This window comes from Dreissena polymorpha, chromosome 5, assembly GCF_020536995.1.
Source record: "Dreissena polymorpha isolate Duluth1 chromosome 5, UMN_Dpol_1.0, whole genome shotgun sequence".
In the NCBI taxonomy this organism is placed as follows: domain Eukaryota; kingdom Metazoa; phylum Mollusca; class Bivalvia; order Myida; family Dreissenidae; genus Dreissena; species Dreissena polymorpha.
Genome location: NC_068359.1, coordinates 71129963 through 71147572, shown reverse-complemented (window position 1 = coordinate 71147572; position 17610 = coordinate 71129963). Strand labels below are relative to the sequence as shown.

The following is a 17610-nucleotide window of genomic DNA, read 5'->3' as shown; positions in this document are numbered from 1 at the left end:
GTTGGTTAACCCCTATCGTAATAAACACAATAATTAATTAAATAATTACACATTATTCGTTCTTAAATATAGTAAATCTGAATTGGCGCATGTTATTACGTTGATTCTTTCGACAAAAATGTGTACACACCTATTTTACCGCAACCGCACGTGATACTGAAATCTATATTAGACTCTAGCCTCGTGCTCGCCTAATATCTACTTACTGAACCTAGATCACACCGTATGGGACTGGTAAGTAAGAGGCCGTGTGCATGATATTATCTACGTAACATTGCATGATATACCATACTATATTACGAATAGGTACCCAATATAATAATAAACTTAAAAATACAAATTAACATACTGTGAAATAAACATATGTTATTTCATGCGAATAAAAATACTATACTTTACACCATTCTATGTTATGCTTCAAAACTATATGCGGTGCTATGCTATGAATAATATGCTATGATTAGCTCCCACAATATTTTCTCTGATGCTTTGCTTTCCTTCATGCAAGATATGTAGTTGTTCGGACGTACTATACTAATTTATGATATGATATTATGTGCATGCAACGTATAATTTGTTTATTTAAAACACTAATATTAAGAGTTATGTATACATACAATGATCATAATTAAACTGTTGAATTCTCCCCAGAACCCATGTTAGGCAATTGAGGAGTACTGAACAACCATTAATACTTAATAGAGAACTTCAGAAATGAAGAACAAACTAGGATACATAACTGGAACTGACCATGGCAATAACATACGGTACAAAAAAGATCACCAGAATACATTCATGGACTTCCACATGAAGGTTCCGTCAATTTTTGCCGGTGTCTGTTAAGAAATTGGACGGACGAGACAAAACTACGGACGGAAGGGGCATAAAAACAGAACCATGTGATCCTTTTCACTCTTTAAAAGCTCTTTAATAAGGATACCTTCAAGGTAATTTTCAGTTCCACCAGCTTTAAGGACGTTGGGTTTGGATTCTTGAACTTCATCGTGAAGTATTCACAGTTGAACCCTGTAAAAACAAAATACGCTGCTAAAAAAAAAGATACATACCTCAAACTAATAAATAATGAAGCACTTAAATAAGCATATACCAAAATAGTTTTATTATTTTTTGTAATAAATTTATGTATGCTATTTACAGAACGTAAAATCACATGTATGCACGCGCAACACTCGTTTTATAACAAGCAGACATTGACACAACAAGCACACTAGCGTCTTTGTATTACAGAAACAAACCGATAAACGCTAAAAATTTAACAACAACCTGCACATATATTTTTCATACGCGTGTACTGTCCAACCCGAGGACAGTGGTCTTTCGCACACAGTGTAATGCAACCAAATGCTTATTGCCGATAAATTAGAATAACAGATGATTTCCATTGCATAATACACATTAACATATTAGTAATTAATTTTAATGCATTCCTTTTTTAAACAAATGAGTTTACTAGCGATTATATTTGTGTTATTCAGTATTAAATTGTGTCTTGCTTAATAGAACAAAACGAGCAGTCATACTGTCGACGATGGAGGAGGCAGTGGGTCCTAAGCCGAGGGCTCCAGGAATGACGGCAGCCTCGGTGGTACTCTGAATATTAAGCTGGTAGGCAGAGTTTGCGATATCTGGCGAACCATGTTGTGCTGGAAAGGAAACGAGTGGTAGTTCAATTTCAAGAGCATATTGGTTGAATAAAACGTGTATGTAAAACCAGTCGCTTTCAACATATTTTTTTAAGTAAATAAAAGCTTGTTTCTTCAAATATACAAAAACAGATGCTAGGTATGGTGGCCAATCGTTTTTTATATACTCAACTCATTTACCAATTTGATAAATGACAGCAAACCTCAACATCCGTTTCACAATTATGATTCAGCATAATGCAATGTATTTTTATTACAAAATTATGAAAACTGAAGTTTAAATAGTTAAAGCACTTATGGGTCAGACCCAATCGTTAGGATTGATCGGGTTTTAATATTTATTTGTTTTTGTTTTTATTTCAAATATCAATTTAATTCTGCTTGTACAAATGCATGCCATTGTATTCAAATGTTGTTTGTTTTAAAAATTGTTCACAATTGTTTAGCTCTTTTGTGTTTCATCAATCAATTGTACGGTGGCTGAATGTATTCTTTTAGAATATCATTTCTATAATAATTCACATGTGTCTGATTTACTCGAGATGAAATGCTGTTAAATGACCGATGTATATAGTGATGCTAAAGTTACTGCCATCGGCTTAGTTTTGTGTAAGTAGAACATTAACGAATACTATTATTTTCTGCAAAGCATTACTCGAAACGTATTGAATGGGTTGAATGTATTTGAATAAAACTTTATACCTATAAATGCCTTTAAAAGGTAGCGAAGAATATTTTCTTTTCCACAAAAACTTTTAAAGTCAAAAGAATGATAATTATTACTCTCCTTTCAGTATGTTTTAAGTTGTTGCCCTTGTTATTGTTTGGAAAATGTCAAGCGCATAGTGCGAATTTTATTGTTCACGCAATAAATAAACAGGCAGCAAATATAACCAAGTGGTGGAAGATAGAGAGAAGAACTAGGTATATTGCAAGATTCATATGCTTTTTGGATATGTATCGATAAATTTCCATTTGTTTAACTGGATATTGCATTAGTTTTAGTAAAAATCTTATTATGATAAAAACAAAAACATCAAGACATTACATTGGGCTTAACAATTAGTAAATACGATGTGTTTTGCCTAAAGGTCAAACACGCACTTAAACCAATACCAATCTGACATTCGACACTTACAGTTACAGAAGGTGTGCTTATAGACATTTCTTCATGGAACAAGAATGACTTTGCTATATAATAAGCATCCCTATGTAGAATAATTTGAATCCCTATGCAGAATAATGTACATCCCTCTGTAGAATAATGTGCATCCCTATACAGAATAATGAACATCCCTATGCAGTATAATATGCATAACTATGCAAAATAATATGCATTTCTATGCAGAAAAATGTACATCCCTATGCAGAATAATGTTCATCCCTATGTAGAATAATGTGAAGCCCTATGCAAAATAATGTGCATCCCTATGAAGAATAATAACAATCCTTATGCAGAATAATGTACATCCTTATGCAGAATAATGTACATCCCTATGCGGAATAATGTACATCCAAATGCATAATAATGTACATCCCTATGCAGAATAATGTACATCCCTATGCAGAATAGCATGAATCCCTATGCAAAATATTGTACATCCCTATGCAGAATAATGCACATCCCTATGCAGAATAATGTGTATCCCTATGTAGAATAATCTACATCCATATGCAAAATAATGTGCATCCCTTTGCAGAATAATTCGCATCCCTATATAGAATAATGTACCTCCCTATGCAGAATATTGCACAACCCTATGCATAAGAATGTGCATCACTATGCAGAATAGTGTACATCTCTATGCAGAATAATGTACATTCTTAAGAGGAATAATGTGCATCCCTATAAAGAATAATGTGTATTCCTGTGCAAAATAATGTGCATCACTATGTAGAATTATGTGCATCACTATGCAGAATAGGGTGCATCTCTATGCAGAATAATGTACATTCTTAAGCAGAATAATGTGCATCCATATAAAGAATAATGTGTATTCCTGTGCAAAATAATGTGCATCACTATGTAGAATTATGTGCATCACTATGCAGAATAGGGTGCATCCCTACGCAGAATGATGTGCATTCCTATGCAGAAAAATGTTCATCCCCCATGCGGAATAATGTGCATTTCTATGCAGAATAGTGTGCATCCCTATGCAGAATTATATGCAACCCTCTGCAAAATACTGTGTAACCCTATGTAGAAAAGTGTTCATCCCTATGCAGAATAATGTGCATCACTATACAGAATAATGTTCATCCCTATGCATAATAATGTTCGTCACTATGGAGAATAGTGTGCATCCCTATGCAGAAAAATGTATATTCCATTTGCAGAATAGGGTGCATCCCTACGAAGAAAAATGTGCATCACTATGCAGAATCACCTATGCAGAATAATGTACATCCCTAAGCAGAATAATGTTCATCCCTATGCGGAATAATGTGCATCACTATCCATAATAATGTACATCCCTATGCAGAATAGTGTGCACCCCTTTGCAGAATAACGTGCATCCCTATGCAGAATAATGTACATCCCTATAGAGGAAAGAGTGCAACCCTATGCAAAGAAATATATATCCCTATGCAGAATAATGTACACCCATATAAAGAATAATATACATTCCTGTGCAAAATAATGTACATCCCTATGCAAAATAATGTACATCCCTATGCAAAACTAATGTGAAGTGAGAAAACGGTAAACTCATGATAAACATTTGTAAAACTAGCGTTGAGATTCGAACTTGTGAATCGTGAGTTATAATATCGAACAGTATACTTTTTAAAATCACCTTTTATTAAGGCTATATATTCATCCCACTGTTGTATCAATAAGCCTGCTTTAGTTTAAACCTATTTATTTTAGCTCGATTGCATCGAAAGCCTAAGGCTTATATAAATGCTCTCGAGTCCGTTTCCTGGACCTAGAACCAGTACTTGGTGTCTTTGGGGGAGATCTAAAGAACGCTCCCACGATGGGGATCGAACCCATGACCTCCCGGTCGCTAAGCGGACACCATATCCATTACACCACGGCGACCTGCCTGCTTTCATATTATCGAGTCCACATAACAGTGTATATAAGGCGCTTCAAGTACGGTATCACGTAATAAATATAGCTCACCGATGACAGAATATAACACCATAAACAACCGTAAGAAACTAATCCTTTGGCACTTGAGAAAGAGAACTATACAAGTATAATGTCAGTAAAATGAACACTCGTCTGAATAAATACACTATTTCTACCGAGATGATAATCGAGCAGCTTCCACGTGCGGGACTTGTGGTTGATGTGTACCATTAACACTGTTGTTTGGGCGAAATTGCATTCTTTAATACATACTTTGAAGTAAGTATGTGCTAAATCAAAATTTAACTTACTTTCCGCCAATACCACGTAGGGGTCCGCTGCTGAAATCATAAGAAACTGTTTGTATGAACATTAAAAATTTCTGTGGTGTAAAAACACGGGTTAAATATCATTGTTACTATCTATATTTATTTAGAGAGTGCCTCTATGTATTGTATTATGTCAGTATAAAATATATGGATGGTTTAATCTTAAACATTGTACAGTCTCATTTTCCATTTAAGCTCGCATTTAGTGTATTACTGCTATTAGCTAGATTATACACAATACGTACTACTAAATATATTTAGTATCCCTTTTAATGGATTGTTTTTAGATTGATTGGATTAAAAATGTGGGACATAATTGTTTATCGGCCACTTAGAGTAAAGTAATATCACGTGATTGTTTTTATTATGTTTTTTTTCAGATATGAAGATTTTCATTTGTTAAGAACTTAAGTAAATTCAGATTTGCATTTTGAGTCATGCTAAATGACCTCTGTTGACCTTTGTCTGTAAACGAGATTTTAATGACAGTTAAAATTAAACAAACACCGGTATGTACGCTGTTGACTTTGATCGTGACTCATCGCCAAAAAGGAACCCATTTTTATTACACATTAACTGTACATTTTCCAGAGTTAAGTAAAATAATAATACAAACAAAATAATAATAAGCAGAATTGTTACAAAATAGTAATGAATGAACTTTGCAGGTAATTGAACAAAACTCTTTTATATCGCATGCTAACAGTGTAACTAGCTACATATGAAACCTTTTTAATACATGAACGTTTTTATAATCAATAAATTAAAAGCAAAGGTTACCGTTTGAGACTGAATTATACATGTTTTAATAATTAAATCTTGCGACGTTAAACGAAAATATCTTGCAGAAACCGAAACCTTTGTACATTTTGCTTGTAAGTTTGGGGAAGAAGAATTAAGTTAGTCCGCTGATGATTCTGATAATGTATTTTTATTGTTTGTTTTCAGACAGATGAAAGCAGCGTATATTTTAATGCAGGATACTTCGATGGAGAATTGAACGTTATATTTGAAAAAGTATTATTTTCGTCTTACATTATGTGATAGGTTATATATGTATTAAGGAAATTAATTGTACATCAAATGTCGTTAAAAATGTCGGTAAAACATATGTGCACTGTTTCCTTTTGTAAGGACCATGTACCTCAGTGAATTTTATAACGTTAAAACACATTTGTTTTCATTCATTGAACTGTTTACCTTTGAAAAACGTAATGCGAATAAAAGAGAGCTTTGTTTGTTTTAGGTTCGGATACAAGAAAATCACTAAACACATTTAACGATCACGCTGGTGTTGTATTCATTTCAGTACATCTCACGGAGTTGATGATTTGTCCGAGTTGGATTGATTCTGCGATCGTAATGTTTGATATATATTTTGGTATACAGATTCAAAACTAGATTGATTTATCTTGTTCGCTCAATGTTTGGCTATTTGAATTATTCCGCTATATATTAGCTCTGAAATTGTTTTATGTGTCATTATATTTGTTTGCCAGTGAGAGCAACGATTTTGATTTGATAGTTTGATTGGTACCTGACGAACCATGGGGTTAAATACAGGGCATCGCTTCGGCTGAATGAGTAATTTGGTCCTTAACGTATTGTTAACGCTTGTTTGTAATGAAAGCAAATAATCTTATGAGTGCCATTAAATTAAACAAATATACGCCTGTTATATCAATTTTGCCTCACGGCATAACGGCGACGTATAGGCGCAGAAATTCTCAATGTAGTTTTTACAAACTGTTAATTGCTGATGTGGAGCAGACGAATTTTATTCAAATCATTGTTAAAACTGCTGTTTTCTCTTGCATAATAGCCTTCACACAAATAAATGAATTGACACATTTTACCCAAATATTCAAACTGTAGATTTTTGTTGCCGGTGTTTGATAGCGCGGTCACACTATGACATTTAATAATAAGTCTACAGATAAAAAAAGTGTACAATAGATTTGTTATACGAAATGTACATCTTTGACAGTTCATTATGCTTATGAATAATGCTGCTGCTTGGCACGGTGGCCGGTTTCATACCAACGCGGTCGACTACATCGATATAAAGGTATTATTTATTCAGCGCACCCATATAGTCGCTTCACGACCAAATTCTTTTACCTAGACATATTTTCTTAGGACCCTCAGAATTATTACAGGTTTCGCGTCATGAAATACTGGTTTAATTTCGACATAGTTTCACAGGTATGCTGGAAGGCACCCCAAGGACATAATACACATTATATAATGGGAATTCATATACATTCTCATCATAGCGATTTTTACATCTAGGTTTATTAGTTAATGGTTTAAGAAATAAACCATTGCTGGACGTTTCTTCTGCAAACTACAAACATGTTTTTAAAACAAATACAAATAAAAGTTTTGAGCTAAATGATGGTATTTAACCTGAGGCGAATACTATTTTACATACAGTCCTAAAGTTGTTTATATTTGGAACTGCATGTAATGTCATGCTTATTATTCTTTAAAATGTCGAACCCGGAAATCAAATGGAAAAATTAGTTTCGCCCATGTGCTTTCTTTATAGAAACAGTAGAAGAGTTATAGAGTTGTAGAAATATAAACATGAAAATTATTATATACTGACAGATTGTAGATGTCGAATACAATAGCAGTGCGATGCACGTTATGACAATGTCAACGATAGAAGAAATCATGTTGATGGATTCATTGGTGTCGCAAACCCTGAAACATACGTATTGATATAAAACTAGAACAAATGTACAGTTTAATAAAAAAAATTGTTTACAAATGTTAGAAAAGCAAAGCAAATTTTTTAGTTTGGTAGATAATCGATTAAGATTTATAGTCTTTATAGTTATTAATAAACAATAGTTTCGTCTTGAACCTATTTTTGTCTTTTTGTTTGTCTAATCTAATACAAACTAACAATTGATCAAATCAAACACATATCAGCTATAAAATCTGAAATTATATCAACAAATGTACATCTATCACCATATATTCGTAATTTGGTAAAAAAAAACACGTGTCAATTGTACATAAAGCACATGTGAGTTTCAGCAGAAGAACACATTTTTAAACCGGACGATTGTCTTTTTACGAGAAATTTGAAACATATTCTTCTAAACTTCTATTTGGTATTTTTAATTCGTCAACGTTTATAAATATTGTGCGCGTATGTTTTAGTATGAATTTATTTACTTTGAAGATTAACGAAAGACTGCGTGGTCTTGCATAACCTGTGACCAAGAAAAGAACAACGCATGACCATAGATCGTCTTAGTCATACTTAAACTCGCCCCAGTTAATCGGCGATTAGCTGTCGACTGAAAGCAACCGATATGCAGACCCGTGTTGATCGATAGGCTATATCGAAAAACTTATATAGGTCGAATATGTTATAAATGTAACGAGAAATCACTTACTGGTTGGATACCTTAAACATCTATCTTGATTTAAATTGTCACGTTTTCCTTACGTGATAACAATACATGTTACAATCTTTGACTTGGCAGGTGTTATATAACCCCGATGGCCGTTAATAGGGTACGGGAACAGGCAAGACAGTATCGCCGGTTACATCGAGATAACCTCAGCATCAACATGTAATATCGGATGATATCGTAGTTTTCTTTTACAAGTGACGACAGAACGGAAAAGTGTGACACATATAAAATACTCCGAACTTCGATGACTAATTGCCAATTAACGCAAACTAATAGCCACAAATGGCTTGGTAGTTTGTGGTGACTGGATTTTTTTAAAGAGATGTCGATGGTCCGCTGTCAAGCAATGACATGTGTGTGTGCCTTTATTTAAACAGTGCATTTAATAGCCTGAAGAATATAACAACGTATAACTAATTTATGTGCTGCTGTCAACTCTTACTTAGTAAGTGGCTGACATGCAAAATCTGTCGGACGATACATTTTGCCTGTCGATTGTTTTTTGTGATCGGTATCGAAAAACGACGCGATGCGATATGGATACATTCCCATTCAAAATTGTCAGTATTTAATATCGCTTGTTATTTATTAATATTTCGGTAAGTGTTTAACTGGTTTGTTGTTTGTTTTTTCGTTTGCGGATGCATACATGTGCATAAGACCTCTTTATTAGTTATATCAATATGAGTGCCAGCAATGTTTCCCCGCTTTTATTAAAATATGAATACATTAAAAATGCATTTATTTATTATATAGACTAAAAGGTTTTGAGTTTTCAAAAATGACCGCATGACGCAATACTGTAAAATGCGATTATATGTTGTAAATTTGCAATCGGAATATGCTCTGTGCTAACTAAAGAATTGTCATTAAATACAATACATGTTCCAATATACGACATGGATGTCCTGAATACAGACTGAGGTTTAATGATTTTTAGTAACAGAAACACTTTATTTAACCTTATGTATTGTTTTCTTAAAACAAGGTTAAATACATCGTACAGCACAAGAGTGTTTTAACTATTTGTACTTGGCGCGAGTAAATAAAAATAAATTAAACATTTGTTTTTAGATTGAACAATTATTGATTATGTCCGCTGATATTTCTAATCAATTTAAAATAAAGTGGCTAAGGGCGAGATTCAGTTAGAGATTCATTCGTATAAACTTATGTATATAAACAAATGAACAGACCATTATAATGGGATAAGAGAGCTTTATTGCTAAATCAAAAACTAACTACAGCTCCATAAAACTTATGCTGCAAAGCGCGCCTGGTATGAATATACAACCAAAAGCAATAATATGCGTAATTAAATATGTGCAAAAAAGCGCGCAATACAAACAAACAAATTGAGAAATTCAGAAATAAAAACAACAACATAAAATTAGCGCATTTAAATTACATAGGTACACAAAGCATTAATTTACATAAAACATATAATTATGCCAATCAATGTTAAATATAAAAGCGCATCAAATAAACCATCATGATGAGGCACACACAGCCAATAGATACTGGCCAAACAAAAGAACCTTATCGTTGCACGTAAAAGATATGTTCCCAATTATAACTTAGCAGACATGAAATCAATTATAGAGATGATTACATGCATTGGCTCGTTTGAACTTAAATGAACTTATTTAATTAAAAACAATATCTGCCAACAAACTGTTAATTATGATAAAGAAATAAGGGATGGTAACGAATATCCGGATATCCAATTATTCGATTACTTGTCGAAGAAGAAGAATACGTGTCATGTATCCGGCTGGTAAAAGAGGATCCGAATACATGGGTGAACGATATTACCCCTTTTTTCTTTGCACGTTGTCTTGATTGTCGTTTGGTTCGACGTTAATCTGTACAGCCGACGTTGACAGACTATCACAAATTCCTAAAATGGTTGTTGCTCAGTGTTGTCCATGACAGTACTAACATCAAACGTAGCGATACAAATGAACATATTTTATACATTTGCGCCAGTTATGTCCGTTTCTGTAAAGCCGCTTTTCTTATAATTAAATCATGATGTAAAATAGGTGTACATGTACAGTATTTTGTACCAGAACCGTTCAGTTTAAGTCGAATTGCTACCTTTTTTACAGAAGCATTTAAGTTTAAAATTCGAAAACGAAGACACGTTTGCACTAAATCTATGTCGCATTATCATTCAAGTGAAGGTTTAAACAGTTTATACTGAACATTCTATACACAGCTAGATCAGAACTTCTATTTGAACCGTGTTCTGTGAAAAAGGGGTTTAATGCATGTGCGTAAAGTGTCGTCCAATATTAGTCTGTTCAGTCCGCAGAGGCTAATCAAGGACGACACTTTCCGCTTTTATGTTTTGTACAAAGAAAGTCTCTTCTTAGCAAAAACCCAGTTTATAAGGAAAGTGTCGTCCCTGACACCTTTTCACAGAGCACGTATATTTATGTTACCCAATCATACCTGCTTGCAAGTATTTCTGAATTTGAATTATATTAGGACAGTTTTTTTTTCAAAATTAGGATATTGAAATAAATAGGAAATTGTACATTCGTTTAACAATTGTTAAACATTTGAAACTCAACTGTCGTGTAATTTATAACAATCATGCAATGCTCGGTTATGCACATTCACTAGGTATACAAGTATTGCAGTCAAAAATTTATTTTTAACAAATACTGCATTTTCTATTTTTTATCTTGTAGCATAAAATGGATATCTCCTTTCATTCATCATACCTCTTAGTATTATATGTTTAATTTTAAATTTAACAAAATTAAAATCTTTAAAAAAAAATTATCACTTATAACACATTTATGACTCGCTCTCTATACAACTTTGTCAATACGTGATCTAGACAATCGCTATCAAAGATCGGTTACTGCTTGTATACACCAAAGTCTGATATATTTATAGTCGTACATGAACGAAAACATGGTCGCTACGGTCCACACTTTTGTCGTGGCTATGTGGTGATTCAACAATATGTATAAACTCATTGCTCCTTTAGTCAACAGCACTTTGTAAGAAGGCGGAAGTGTAGAATTTGGACTGTTCTTGGGTCGTGGTAAAAGTGAAAAGTGTAACCGTTTTGTTAGGCCAAAATTAATGTTTAATCACATTATTGATTTTGATTGCCGAGTTCTGAGTTGTAAGTTATAACCAAAGGTTTACGGCGTGAGCCAACCCAAAACATACTTCGAAAGATGCAATTTAAAAAAGAAGTACGCACAATGAATAAGTGTCGATCGTAGCCTTAGTCAAAGTGCTGAGAGGTCAGATAAGTACGGTGGTGTAAGATAATCGTTTATTTTTATAGTTTTGTAAGAATTTGCAAATGTCTACGTGATTCAAAGATTGCCAGATTGCTTCATTTTAAAGATGTTTAAACTGTCATCTTAAAAGCACCAATGGCTATTCTGGCTGCTTCAAATTAGAGCAGTTCACAAATTTCTTTACAAAGTGCAATTGGACAAAATACTGCATCCAAATCCAACATGCGACGGATAAAAGAAGCATAAATCGTGCCAAAGCTGTAGCGGTCTGAGGTAAATTTTTCCTTACACATAATTGTAATTCGCTTCCTTGCGTTTGATGTGATATATTCATGTGTGAGTTACAAATACGGTTGGATGACAAGAAATGCGTAGATGCTTTTGTACTGTGAGCGATTATATCTTGCTGATGTATGCGTTACTTTATATGATTGGGTTTGCTTATTTGTCGAGATATTATGAGTGATTCTGTTTGAGCTGGGTTGAGTATTACAGGCCAGGAGTTGGCCGTAGATGTCATTGTATCGATGTTTTCATTGAGGGATATAGATTACTGTCGACGATCAAATTGTAAGGATTCAAAATATTTTTACAGTTAATTAATAGCCGCTGTACATGAAATGATATAAACTGCTCAAAGGTTTTATAAAATTAAAATTATACTGGCGGAGAGACTGAATAATAAAATACGTTAAGTAATAAACTAAGATAAATAACAAACTTATATAAACATATAACAAATAAATACTATTGATTTAGTCTATCTTATAAATTTTTATAAAAATTATCAAGATTCGATTACAATGGCATATCATTTATGAAAATGTTCGGCTGAAGTATATACATGCGTGCATAAATAATTTTGTTTTAAAGATTACGTGTAATTCCTCACATTTTAAATATAATTATATTTACTGACAAAATATTGATAAATCATCAAAATGGATATTCAGAAAAGTTGATTTTTCGTTATAATTTGAGTATTTATCATTCAAAATGATGTTTTCACTGATTAATATTTTCGCAACACGCTTACCACCTGTGATCAAGATATACTTGCATTATTAGACAAAAACGAATTGTAAAATATTTGTAAATCTGCATATGCTAACATGTATGGTTTTCTTCATAAACGAAGAGATATTTATCGCGAACGAATTTAAACAAACGTTAACCATTATGTTGGCAAAACTGGGAAATGCAACATTTTTTGACACAAATAAAAATACAAATCATGGATAAACGAGCTTCTTAAAAACCCATTAATATAATAATACTATGATTTATCGCGTAAAATAATATATCCATATTTGTATATGGACTTTGTTTAATCAGTTATTGTACCAAAACCTTCTTGTTAAATTTGATAATTCAATTAATAAAAAAATAATTGTCACGCAATTAATACTTACATAACTCCTTGAATGAAGATCCTTTCTCTAACCATATCTATTGGTTACTAAAACGATGTAGCGAGCGGCACTCGTGATCGAATACCAATTACAATACATCGCTAACTGATATCGGATAAATCATTCCAGGGGCGTTCACATAAAGGTTGATGGCCGTCATGAGAATATTTACTACTAATATCTTAAAGTGATCATCATAACCATTCTCGGCCGATTTTGACAAATTATATATGCTTCTCCTTATCATTATTATCATCATTCTTATCATCATCATCATCATCATCATCATCATCATCATCATCATCATCATCATCATCATCATCATCATCATCATCATCATCATCATCATCATCATCATCATCATCATCATCATCATCATCATCATCATCATCATCATCATCATCATCATCATCATCATCATCATCATCATCATCATCATATCATCATCATATCATCATCATCATCATCATCATCATCATCATCATCATCATCATCATCATCATCATCATCATCATCATCATCATCATCATCATCATCATCATCATCATCATCATCATCATCATCATCATCATCATCATCATCATCATCATCATCATCATCAATCATCGTCGTCGTCGTCGTCATCATCATCATCATATCATCATCATCATCATCATCATCATCATCATCATCATCATCATCATCATCATCATCATCATCATCATCATCATCATCATCATCATCATCATCATCATCATCGTCATCATCGTCATCATCGTCATCATCGTCGTCATCATCATCATCATCATGGTCATCATAATCATCAGCAGCAGCAGCATCAGCAACATCATTAGGTGACAGACAATTAAACTAAATAAAGTTCAATTTCACTGAACAGTTGACCTAACATTCTGAGCTTGGTAATTCAAGTTATTGGACATAATGCCAGCAAAAATTGGATATATATTTGTATGTTTCGCTGGCTAAATAAAACTTTAAAATAAGGTGTGCACCTTTTTTAAGTAGTGCATTTTCATGGAATACACAATTTATCTCTAGCGCGATAAATGCATGTAATTTAAAGCATTGTCTAACTAAAGATGCCACGCCTATGACGGGTTTTAGAAATTAACAGAACGCCCACCAAAACATGCCAGCCCAATGACAGTTATACATAACATGCAAATACATACATCAATTGTTGTTAATAATAATAAAGCAATACACACTCCTTAGTGCAGGACTAGGTCTGAAGTCCCGTTTGCAAAATTGGGTTGAGACATTTTCTCACTTGGTGTGAGTTAATTAGTCCTTATACATGATAAATCACCGAGGTGCTTGTCCGTCACACTGCCAGGAGCCTAAAAATACCAAAATCCAATATGGCCGCCGACGGCCATGTTGAAAAAGAAAAACATATTGCCTTTTGGAGTAAAATCTCATGTTTAACCTCTTAATTATGTATTAGTTTTGTAAGAAGTATTTTATGAGAGATATTCTTAAATATGGAGGGTGATTGATCCGGAAAGGTCAAGTACAAGGTCATATGATACATCAACGACCTTGAGTTGACCTTGGACGTCGTCGTCGTCGTCGTCGTCGTAGTCATCATCATCATCATCATCATCATCATCATCATCATCATCATCATCATCATCATCATCATCATCATCATCATCATCATCATCATCATCATCATCATCATCATCATCATCATCATCGTCATCATCATCATCATCATCATCATCATCATCATCATCATCATCATCATCATCATCATCATCATCATCATCATCATCGTCATCATCGTCATCATCGTCATCATCGTCATCATCGTCATCATCGTCTTCATCATCATCATCATCATCATCATCATCATGGTCATCATAATCATCAGCAGCAGCATCAGCAACATCATTAGGTGACAGACAATTAAACTAAATAAAGTTCAATTTCACTGAACAGTTGACCTAACATTCTGAGCTTGGTAATTCAAGTTATTGGACATAATGCCAGTAAAAATTGGATATATATTTGTATGTTTCGCTGGCTAAACAAAACTTTAAAATAAGGTGTGCACCTTTTTTAAGTAGTACATTTTCATGGAATACACAATTTATCTCTAGCGCGATATATGCATGTAAATTAAAGCATTGTCTAACTAAAGATGCCACGCCTATGACGGGTTTTAGAAATTAACAGAACGCCCACCAAAACATGCCAGCCAAATGACAGTTATACATAACATGCAAATACATACATCAATTGTTGTTAATAATAATAAAGCAATACACACTCCTTAGTGCAGGACTATGTCTGAAGTCCCGTTCGTAAAATTGGGTTGAGAGATTTTCTCACTTGGTGTGAGTTAATTAGTCCTTATACATGATAAATCACCGAGGTGCTTGTCCGTCACACTGCCAGGAGCCTAAAAATACCAAAATCCAATATGGCCGCCGACGGCCATATTGAAAAAGAAAAAAATATTGCCTTTTGGAGTAAAATCTCATGTTTTACCTCTTAATTATGTATTAGTTTTGTAAGAAGTATGTTATGAGAGATCTTCTTAAATATGGAGGGTGATTGATTCGGAAAGGTCAAGTACAAGGTCATATGATACATCAACGACCTTGAGTTAACCTTGGACAGTAAAAGCAAGTGTATTAACTTAAATGTGACACATTTTGAGGTAATTAATTCAATTACAATATTGTTGTGCTAGTTTTACGTATTATTGGCACATTTAGATCATTTACGCATGTTGTACTAACAGACAAGTGACTAGTAATTTGAAAATTTTCACATTCGGTGGAAAAATACTACAGTGAGCGGGACTCAAACCCAAATGCAGATGGTATAAAAATGTGATAATCGACCAAACCCTTTACCAAGCAAACCCGTGATAATTGTTCAACGTTGGCTCAAAGTCAAACCGACGAAACATCTATTTGATGTTGGGAAAACTTTCAGCCAATGTCATGTGTTGGTTCGGTAATCACTGAGTCATCCCCAGTCCTAGGGACAGGCTAACGGGCTTACACCTTATTCCAAATGGCATTATAGCAAAAGCGCACACAACTCATAAACATGAAATCATTCTCATTTCAATAGGTTTTAAAATACTTTGTTTCACATGGATTACATACAGTTCCAAAGATAGTCATTTCAAGTCAGGTTTCCACAAGGTGAATCGTCCACATTTCCATGACAAAATGTGATGCAAAGCACCCCAGCAGCACGGCACGGACAACGTCGAGTATCGCACTTTCCTGTACACTTGCACAATATCATCAAGCTCCGTGGTAGAGGCTTCAGGCACGTTGTGGGCAACAGCATGCCAAGGTGCTCCTCCCATCTACCATGTATAACTAGTACCAGCCGTGTCTCGGGACCATCAATATTTGTAAGCAGTTTACATGTCCTATGTATTAGAAAGGCTTCTCTACGAATATGTCCTTTGATTAACACTGCTTCTAGGAGGTAGGCAATCAAGTCCAGACTATAGTTCTAGTCGGAGATGGTCAAATGTTTCCCCAGTTTTCGTCGATCTAGGCCCCTGCCCAGACGCGTACAAGATACTTTTCTGCTAATGCTTCATCCTGCTCTGACAAGGTATCTGCCTCTTCAAAGTTGCATGCTTGGTTCCCACTATACTCATGCAGTCGTCGCCTGTCAATATGTGAGCCTTTATCATTGTCTCTGCCAGCGGTGTCCCGAGCCGAGATATTGCCTGTTGAAACGGAAGCATTCGACGCTTCTCACCAGTACCATGCTGCTGCCATATCTCTTTCATATCGAGTGTCTGAAAATATGGAGTGACGTGAAGCAATAATGCAAAGCTGTCGGTGTCGTTGGACATCATAACAACTCTTTGACACTGTTTGCTACGAACAGTCCACTCAACATGAGCCACTACCCTGGCATCGACCTCCTCAATCCAGTTCAGGAATGACATAATTACCAAACTTAATTGCTAGAGGAGCTTCGTTGTCAGAGACAACTGATTTTGCAATGATAGGGTTGGCACAGACGTCATTGCACACTATATCCCCTTGTGGGATCGTTGTGTCTTTGCTCATGTCAATAATTGCAAGACCTGTTGATTCGTCTCCGCGCCGCAACCGTTCACCTTCATTTAAAGACATTTCAACGTATGAGTCTAGTACAAGATGAATGTTCTCTGGCCCCTCATATAGGCTTGACGCTGAGTTGATGACAGCATTGATTGCACTACCCAGAGTGGAAAATTGTGCGAGTGGCATCTGTCGCATCTTAGACATGAAGCCTACAATGACATGAGTCCAACTCCATTTACTGATGTCCAGTCTAGATTTAATCTCCCCAATAAGTTTTGACTTATTAACATGGGCTGGGTGGTAACCATCAAATAATGGAGATGAAGAAATCAAATCATGGGATAATATCTGCTTGAGGGACATTC

The 17610-nt window shown here is 34.4% G+C and overlaps 1 protein-coding gene across 1 annotated transcript in view; it reads right to left on the bottom strand.

The window, feature by feature from the left end:
* LOC127831329 (uncharacterized) overlaps positions 1 to 16524 on the bottom strand; it is a 148496-nt gene extending 131972 nt beyond the window's left edge. The window contains exons 1-2 of the mRNA XM_052356298.1: positions 16398 to 16524; positions 1542 to 1664 (exon numbers count right to left, since the gene is read on the bottom strand). Of these exons, the coding sequence (XP_052212258.1) occupies positions 1542 to 1664; positions 16398 to 16524 (250 nt within the window). The remainder of the gene's footprint in view (positions 1 to 1541; positions 1665 to 16397) is intronic.
* Between the last annotated feature and the right edge of the window lie 1086 nt (positions 16525 to 17610).